General features: G+C 43.9%; 1 protein-coding gene across 3 annotated transcripts; it reads right to left on the minus strand.

Moving 5' to 3' along the window:
- fh (fumarate hydratase) lies at positions 1-7,499 on the minus strand. 3 transcript variants are annotated; one of them, XM_066696817.1, is made up of 10 exons: positions 7,328-7,499; positions 6,357-6,491; positions 5,783-5,893; positions 5,378-5,554; positions 5,097-5,279; positions 4,291-4,456; positions 3,973-4,176; positions 2,876-3,003; positions 2,556-2,709; positions 1-520 (listed from the first exon to the last, which is right to left on the minus strand). In XM_066696817.1, exons 1-10 carry the CDS (start codon positions 7,448-7,450, stop codon positions 378-380), a joined length of 1,524 nt encoding a protein of 507 aa, XP_066552914.1. In that variant the 5' UTR covers positions 7,451-7,499; the 3' UTR covers positions 1-377. The 3 variants fall into 3 exon arrangements, with proteins under 3 accessions (XP_066552914.1, XP_066552913.1, XP_066552915.1); XM_066696816.1 differs by having other exon boundaries at positions 7,322-7,499; XM_066696818.1 differs by lacking the exon at positions 7,328-7,499 and adding an exon at positions 7,163-7,268.
- Positions 7,500-9,371: the final 1,872 nt, after the last annotated feature.

The following is a 9,371-nucleotide window of genomic DNA, read 5'->3' on the forward strand; positions in this document are numbered from 1 at the left end:
CACACGTAAGGAGGTTCTTTTAATTACATTTTCATTCAACAGTGACTTGAGGGCACGAAGTATGAAAGTGAATTCTGTAGGACCCCCCACCCCCCCTCTGTTTAAATAGGGAAGAGTATGAAAACACATCACCCTAATGAAACACAGATGGGTGCGATCCCTCTCTCTCACAGGCTGCTGCACACGGGTCAAATGCGGTCAGAGATAACGGGGAGATAATTGTTCAAAAGTTCAATAGCTTACACTGCATCAGTCACTACAAGCTGTAGTAAGCCGTGCAGGACACAACAATGGACTGGCAAGTCTGTAAACATAGCAAGTAATCCGTTCTTGGCAAAAGGACATTTTATTTTACAGAGACAATTTTGATATTTTAATTACTTAGGACCCAGCATATCCTCCGGCTTGACCCACTGGTCAAACTGCTCCGCTGTGAGGTATCCCAGCTTGATGGCCATTTCTTTTAGTGTTGTTCCTTCTTTGTGGGCTGTCTTCGCAATTTTGGCAGCTTTGTCATATCCTACACAAAAGAATAATAGCGTGATTTAAAGACAGTGTGTGTGTGTGTGTGTGTGTGGGGATGGAAAAAATGTTCACCGAGGGATTTATGCGCTCTTGATGTTCACTAGACATTAATTTGTGGCAACAAACCAGAATGCAATTTCATGTGCAATCCTGACAAGTATTGATATAAATCTGCAGAGTATTTCATAAATTAGCTTTGATGGATGCATGAGCGATGAACACACAATACTACACATATAGCGTATATGCAAGCCACAAGTTGATCATTAAAAAGGCACCCTTTGTTCGGTGTAAAGCCCCACTGCGCTCACGTTGGACTGTGAGCTCCAGGTGGTATTTACAGCTTGGAGAAAGATTGCGGTTGACAGGTAGGTTAATCAGAGAAATGAAGGAGGTGGTTCCTTAAACCCGATTAAACCCTTTAATCTCGTTAAAGAGGAGAGGATAATCAGCTAACGTGGACGGGGGGGGCTGGCTCTTCTGGGGCTGCGAAGCGAGGACTAATCGGACTGACACAAAAGATGTAACAATAAATTATTCAATCTTAGTCATAGTCTTTCTATTTGATCTCCACTTCACAAGGAGTCCATTTCAAGACCGCTACCATTTTCAAACTTACTACAGTTGGACAGGCATCGGGGGAGAGCATTTCTAAAAACCAAGACCAATATTATAAACAGCTGTGGCAAATCTATCGATCGTGTATTGCAGAGGAAAAACTAAATCCAAAAAGTAGTCTCCCGGGTTTTTTCTGCATTAGTTTTCTTTTTCCTGGCCACCAATACAGCATGTCAAGTAATACATCAAATGCCCTCCTCCCACGGTGACCTCGTAGGTCATAAGACCATGGAGAGAACATTTTAAACACCATGGACTCATTTCCGAGAGTACTGTACAGTTCAGAGGCCAAGGAAGCGACACAGAAGCCACTGTAGCAGTAATATCTGTGACAGGCAAGGACTCGGATCAATCGATCAAATAATATCACTACAATAAACAAAAACCACTGCAATCACACACGTCAGGACGTACGTCAGAAAAACTGACAGCACTGATACAGAAAGCACTACTGCGAGTTACACACACACACAAGCCCACAATATCGCAAAATGTGTGTTGCTTTGACATCGACCCCTTGACAACCCGAGCTTCACGGTGCTCAGAGTCCAGTGCAATCAATATTGTGCAAGGTCATACTCTAAGTTTATATAAAGCTGGATAATCGTTTTATATTTGACCTGGAAGGCGCGCAGCAGGGCGGCCGTGTTTATATCGCTTCTGCTCGGCCATTAAGCTCCGCACAGCTGTCATACCTTGAGAGGGCACTTATTGTAATGTCGTTGCATCAACAGGGCAACGATTTAATAAACGAATGAGAAATCCAGGCCACTTTTGCTTGATTTCCCTTCTCCTCGGCTCCTCGAGAGCCTCCGGCACGTTAAGGACAGGACTTCAATCAATCTGTCATCAGCCACCCAGAAAACAAGACAAGCTGTTTTGGGAAAGCAGGAGCGCTTGTCTCAGACATTAATGCATTTGCCAGTCTGATGCACGTCATCCATCAGCATTAAACGTCTTTGGCACCATAATCCACCCCCTTTTGCTCTCTTCCTGTCCATCCGTGGCCAAACACTGTTCACTAAGAGGCACAAACTCCTCCAGAACTCACCCAAAAATAAACATTTGCACAATTTAATTATTTCCACAGCCACCAAACTGATTTTAAACTGTAAACGCATCACAAAATTATGTTTTTTTAAATAACATGAGCATTTAGGAGAGATGCAAGTCTTTCAATATAAAACCGAGAACCTTATTTTAACCAGTGCTACGAAACCATATCAAAAATTTTGCAAATCCAGTCTACACACTATTTTTGTGCCTTAAACAAACTTGTGCACTCCGAGTCACCCCAAATAAGGGTCTCTGCTGAGCAAATAAAGCAGGCACACCATACAGGCATGCGAGTTATCTGCGAGCGGCTGCTTTATCAGTGAGTGGCTGCCCCCTGCTGGCAGAGAGGGCCTCACCTATGTGTGGATTGAGCGCCGTCACCAACATCAGGGACTCGTTCAGGAGTTTGTCGATCCGCTCTCGGTTCGCTTCGATCCCCGCCACGCAGTTCTCCGTGAATGAGACGCAGGCGTCACCCAGCAGCTTGGCCGAGTTCAGCACGTTTTTAATCTGCAGGAAGAAACTGCATCGGAGATCAAATGCATAACAAATGTTTCTGCTAAAGCACTGTCAGATGAAAACATCCTTACTCCTAGCACTGGGCGGGGACTACTGTAAGAAAGCGTGGGGTAGCCCATAACAAACCTCTTCGTCCCCAGTCTGTGACATCACTTACCATCATAGGCTTGAACACATTCAGCTGGAAGTGCCCATTGCTGCCCCCCACTGTGACAGCCACGTTATTCCCCATAACCTGGGCAGCCACCATCGTCATCGCCTCGCACTGCGTTGGGTTCACTTTTCCTGCAATTAAGAGGAAGAGAATTGATGATTATTCACCATGAATAATAACCCCCCGAGATGCCCCTTCTTTAGCCTCTTAGAATTAACAACAGCTTAAGACTGCAATTATTGTTACTAAATTAGGTTAATTATGCAAAGCATTTGATATGTAATGAAGAAGTTGGCTGGAACAAAAAATGAGAAGACCTAGCAGGCCCCATGTGATCAGAGTTGGGCCCCCTACTGTACAGCGCCAACAGAAAAGCAAAGAATCGATTGTGAAGATGACCAGGAAGCCCAAACTGCTCCACTGAACGCATTTGGGTTTTCTATCCGGGATCTGAATCCCAAGATCTTCCAGGGGAACGGATATAAAATGACTAATGCACAAAGCCAGCAGGTAAAACATCAATACAACACGACCGGCAACGAAGATAAAAGGGCATTCGGTCCACTGAGGTCTGGAAAGGCCATCCAGCCGACTGGGGCCTATCTGTTGATGAAGAACTCATCCCACAAAGGAATCGCACCTTCTTAATTGGATCCAAAAGGTAAAGAAAAACAAATCCACTATTTAATGAGCTCTGGTTTGATTTCTAAATCAGACACAGGCCGACTTAGCACCTGGCTTCTGTATCTCAGGAGCTGAAAAGCCCATACCACACTAATTAATTGAACACAAATATAAATTGAGTTTTACACTGAATTCACTCAGTTTATGCAGTTATACACACCCCTACCATCTTAAATATGCACAGGGAAAAACAGAAGCTATACTTGACACAGGGCCAGTCAGGGAAGGACTATATTCTGAACTGAAACCTGAGCCACGTGGCCGAGAGGGTTTGACAGCTGCAAACTGCAAGGAGGGCTTATCCTATTAATCACAGGCCGACGGAGAATTCATTTTCCTTTTGCGCCTATGCCTTCAAAAACGTCCCGTAACTGTACAAAACCATTCGGAGCTCCCCGTGACCTGACGCCGCCCACCTGGCATGATGCTGCTGCCCGGCTCGTTCTCGGGCAGGCTGAGCTCCCCCAGGCCGCAGCGGGGCCCCGACCCCAGGAAGCGGATGTCGTTGGCGATCTTCATCAGGCTGCAGGCCACCGTGTTCATCTCGCCGCTCAGCTTCACCAGGGCGTCGTGGGCCGCCAGCGCCTCGAACTTGTTGGGCGCTGTGACGAAGGGCAGACCTGGGAACGAGACGGCACACGTGGGCACCTGTTGATTTACTCCTTTGCCTCAGGAAGAGATGCAGCAGTTTAAGGCTCGGTGTGAACTAGAGTTATTGTGCCACGTTTTCTTACCGGTCAGGGATGAAACCCTTTCTGCCACCTTCTCGGCAAACCCGATGCGCGTGTTCAGGCCCGTGCCGACTGCCGTGCCACCGGCCGCCAACTCGTAGACTCTGGGCATCGCAGCCTTGATCCCCTCCATGCCATACTTCACCTGCTGCACATAGGCACTGAACTCCTGAGACATCAATCAAGAAATAGAAATACAGATCAACTAGAACCCAACAACCCAGATTCCTACCCTGGCATCTCAGAAGAATTGACAATTACTTGTTATTTCCGTACATAATATCAATAAAATATAATTAACTGTAAATGATCTCTCTGAACTGCACTCAAATGGAGCAGACAGATAAGTCTCTTATTAACGTGGCCTGTGGTTTAATCCTGTTTGAGTGGTTCTTGTTACATGATGCAACTTGGCTTCCTGCCGTTAAGTAGTTTTTCATTTTAAAGTCATGTGATGTTTCCCAATAGTTAATGTTTGTCCATATTTTTGCCCCTAGTTAACCTTTAAATAATCCAGAGGTGGACACTCGAGGTTTATCCTTTCGAAAAAAACACCACATTAATTTCATTAACTCTGTGTAAATTAGGAGCAGTATGTTTTCTAATGAGGAAGTAGGTCTTGCGCTGATTAGGAGCACAAAGCATTTGGTTAACTTTATTTACAATATACCCAAGTTAACATACACCTAAAAATGTGGTTTTTGAAATATATAAACACAGGAAAAGAAGCGTGCCAGGTCTGCGAGAGCACAATTGGTCAACAACATCACAAGCTGTCGTTAAAAGCAAACGAACCACACAAGCCATACCTGGCCCAGAGTGAGGGGCACGGCGTCCTGCGTGTGGGTGCGCCCGATCTTAATGATGTCTTTGAACTCCAGGGCTTTGGCCGCCAGGGCGTCGTGGAGCATCTGCAGGCCGGGCAGCAGGACCTCGTGGACCTCCTTGGCCGCGGCGATGTGCATGGCGGTCGGGAACGTGTCGTTGGAGCTCTGCGGAGATGAGTCTCTTTCGTAAACAGCCCGTCAAACATCTTAAAAACATGCCGTTCAATCCTGAACACATCAGAATTCAAGATCTGTTGACACACCTGGCTTTTATTGACATGGTCGTTGGGGTGGACCGGGTCTTTGCTGCCCAGTTTCCCGCCCAGGATCTCGATGGCCCGGTTGCTGATCACTTCATTGACGTTCATGTTGGTCTGGGTACCCGAGCCGGTCTGCCACACCACCAGAGGGAAGTGCTCGTCCAGCTTGCCAGCGGCGACCTTAAAAAACGCAAATGGAAGGGTTTGAAAACAAAGAAAAGACGACAAATGTGACACGCGAACCGCAAGACCGATTCCCCCAAAGCAATAAATGCAGCACAGCTCTGGCAGATTATGAAGGCTAGGCTCTGAACTTCGAAGGAGGAGTAAGTCTAAGGCTCAGGGGGGGACAGACTCCGACTCAAGCCGACTCAAGCACCTGCGATAGACTATCTACAGACTACGTACTTCATCGGCAGCCTTGACAATGGCATCGGCGATCTTTGGGTCCAGGCCGTAGTCCTTGTTGACTTCTGCAGCGGCTCTCTTCAGGATGCCAAAGGCCTTGATGACTTGGATCTGGAAGGCATTTGTAAAGGTGAAGGCAACAACGCTGTGGACACATGGAGAGCAATCATCTCCCTTACTCTGTATTATAACCCTTACTTTATGGTGAAGATATCAGACTCTTAAAAACTCAGTGTGGCACTTGTCTAAGAATCGAAAAAGGGAGTTTAGAGTTTCAGTATTGACAGTATACAAACACAAAGCAAGAACCCATACAGAAATCCATACACAGATATAGTAAAGAAAAATCCACCCTTTACAAAAGTAACTGCATAAGAAATACAATCTGTATACTGTATACAATCTCTAAAAATAAACATTATCTATACTACTCAGAGAGAAGAAAAAACTGTAACAAAACAATGTTATGAAGGTTATTTAGTTTTAGACTGTAAAACTGTACTTTATTTAGTATACACTCACACACACACACATTAATATACAAATTTATTTTCAAGCTGAAGGAGAAACTCACTGGCATTCGCTCGGTCACTCCACCGATCTTGAAGTTCATTGTAGACCTGACAGTCTGGGCTCCATAGTACTTGTCACTTGGTACTTTCAGCTCCCCAAAAGTGTCCCGTTCAATTCTGTAAGACTCTGAGCTTGCCTGGGACAAATTAGCATACAAATATATATATCAATGTATCGTGAAACAATAAGAAAACAGAGAAACAAAGAGTCAGTTTCATGTTGTCAAACGATTTCAGATGGAGAAATTCAAATATGCATCATATTGGAGCATCAGCTTGCTTAGATACAGTGCTACAAATATAAATAGATTTATACCACAATTATAAGACAACTATGTAACAATTCATTATTTTCCAAGTGACATCTTCCTTTTCATGTTACAGCAGTCCCACCCACTTTTTAACTCTTTGTCATAAGCCAGCACTGAAAGTCTTTCAAAAAAAAAAAAAAAGATGTATAAACGACAAAATCCTGAGTCCTGAGGAATTGCCATGTACTGCTTTCAGAATTAAGCTTGAACATTTTCTGATGTGCAGGATTTCATTATTTTAACCCTCAAATGCACTGGCACAAGTCTTTGTTTTTGAGATGAGGAAAAAATAGAAACTAATGAATAACGTGTGTAGGATAAATAGCAAGCTCACCGCCATTGTGGAAATAGTACAGTGCCAAGTGGGGAAAGAAAGTGAGCTTATATTGCATGCAAGTTTGCCATTGACCTTGTGTGTGCATTTTGGCACAAACCTATAACATGCTTGCATTTAAACACAAGCAAACTACAATGTTACACAATTAAACGCAACTTACTTCCTTGTGTAACCGCAGAAAATCTCAATTCCTTAAACACGCAGATCAGACAGTTACTAGGAGGTGACAGCACCGCACAGAAAAGGTCATTCGCGGGCCTGGCGTGCTACCTGTGCGCTATTTTCAATGCACGATTAAAACCTTGACATTAAAAAGCACCTTTACCATTCTTGCTGGGGCACGGATGGCGATGGCTGCAGCGCGGCAGGTCTGGCTGACAGCGCCGGTCTTGTGCAGGGCGATGCGGCTGCTGTTTAAGCGCTGGACGCTTCTGAGAGAGCGATGCATGGCGCTGTTTAGGCTGCAACACCGGAGGGGAGGAGGTGGAGGCGGAACCTTTGACACAGTGTGGAGGACACATATCGCGGCAGGACCACCCGGAAGAGGATGAAGCACTACAGGGCGAAAGCGAGGCTCGGAATGCCTCAGTCCCGGAAGTGCGGTAAACACACGTGTGTCTGTTGTGTTGCCAGTCGTGTGAGTGATTCCCACTGTGACGCGTATAAAGCCCTGTCATTTCACAGATCTGCAGCCTACAAACAAAGGAGCGAAGCCTGGATTATCACAATTCGCCGAGACATTGGATCATTTTTTGTAGTATTATTTTCAATTGGTTTTGCTTGCATTCGGCCGGCTCATAAATGATTCTTAGTTTAAAAATAAGAAGTTTTACAACGTGTGATTTCGTTTTTGTTACTCCATGTTACCAGATACCAGACTGAAAGGAAAATATTGATTTCATGTTTATTAATGAATGGATTTTGCAAATTTACCAGTTAAACCAATCAGAAGCCAGCCACCATAAGACAGACAGTCTAGATGGACAGCTGTCTGCAGCTTTTTCTATGTACACGCAGAGGCCAGAGACATTTAAATGCGCCCTGGACAACTATTGTTCATGGCTTAACCTGTCTCTGACTTACCAATGTGCTCCTGTAGGACTAGGACGTCATATTTCTACATGAGCAAAAAACACTGATATAAGATCATATTATAGATACACCTGACTATATGCCTACAAAATCCCTGACTTTGTGCAAGTATTCCTAGAAGAATTGATGCTGTTTTGAAGGCAAAGGGTGGTCACACCAAATATGGATTTGATGTAGATTTTTCTTCTGTTCACTCACTTTACATTTAGTTAATTGATAAATATAATCTATTAACATGTCTATTTTTGAAAGCATTCATACTTGACAGCATTTTTTCACACCTGCCTCAAATGTTTGCACAGTACTGTATATGTATGTATGTGTGTATATAATATACATATACATACATATCTATATATCTGTGTGCCAAATGTGCATATAATACCTTGCACTTGTCCACATTGAATTTCATCTGCCAGGTGTCGCCCACAACTGAATATTATCCAAGTCCCTTTGAACAGCCTGTGCTGCCAAGATTGTATCTGCTGAGCCACCTATTTTAGTATCATCTGCAAATTTGACAAGTTTGCTAACTATCCCAGAATCCAGATCATTAATATAGATTAGAAAAAGCACAGGCCCTAATACTGATCCCTGTGGAACTCCACTAACAACCTCACTCCAGTTAGAACCGACTCCTCTAATCGACACCCTCTGTTTCCTTTACATCAACCAGTTCATAATCCATCTGCTTACATTACCCTGAATGCCTACATCTTCCAATTTGAGGATCAGGTGTGGAACCTTATCAAAAGCTTTTTGAAAATCTAAGTATATCATATCATATGCTTTCACATGATCTACAGCTGCAGTTGCATGTTCAAAAAATTCTAATAGATTAGTAAGACATGATCTGCCTCGTCTAAACCCATGTTGACTATCTCCAAGAATATGGTTTTCATTAAGATGCTCCTCTATTTTCTGTCTAATCATTTTTTCCAACATTTTACAGGTGATGCAGGTGAGACTGATTGGTCTGTAATTTCCTGGCTCAGTTTTGTCCTCTTTCTTGTGGATTGGTTTGACATTTGCTGTCTTCCAGTCAGTTGGCACATCCCCTGTTCTAAGTGTCATTTGGAATATTTGAGTTAGCGGCCTATAAATAATTTCCCTCATTTCTTCAAGTACTGTTGGAAATATCCCATCTGGCCCAGGTGATTTGTTTGTTTTTAATTCTGCTAGTCCCTTTAGTACCTCCTCCTCATTTATCCTGGTCTCTCTTAGGGTTTGACTGAACTGATTGATAACCTGTGGCATGTTATCTGTCTTTTCTTTTG

Source organism: Amia ocellicauda, chromosome 23 (assembly GCF_036373705.1).
Source record: "Amia ocellicauda isolate fAmiCal2 chromosome 23, fAmiCal2.hap1, whole genome shotgun sequence".
Classification (NCBI taxonomy): Eukaryota; Metazoa; Chordata; class Actinopteri; order Amiiformes; family Amiidae; genus Amia; species Amia ocellicauda.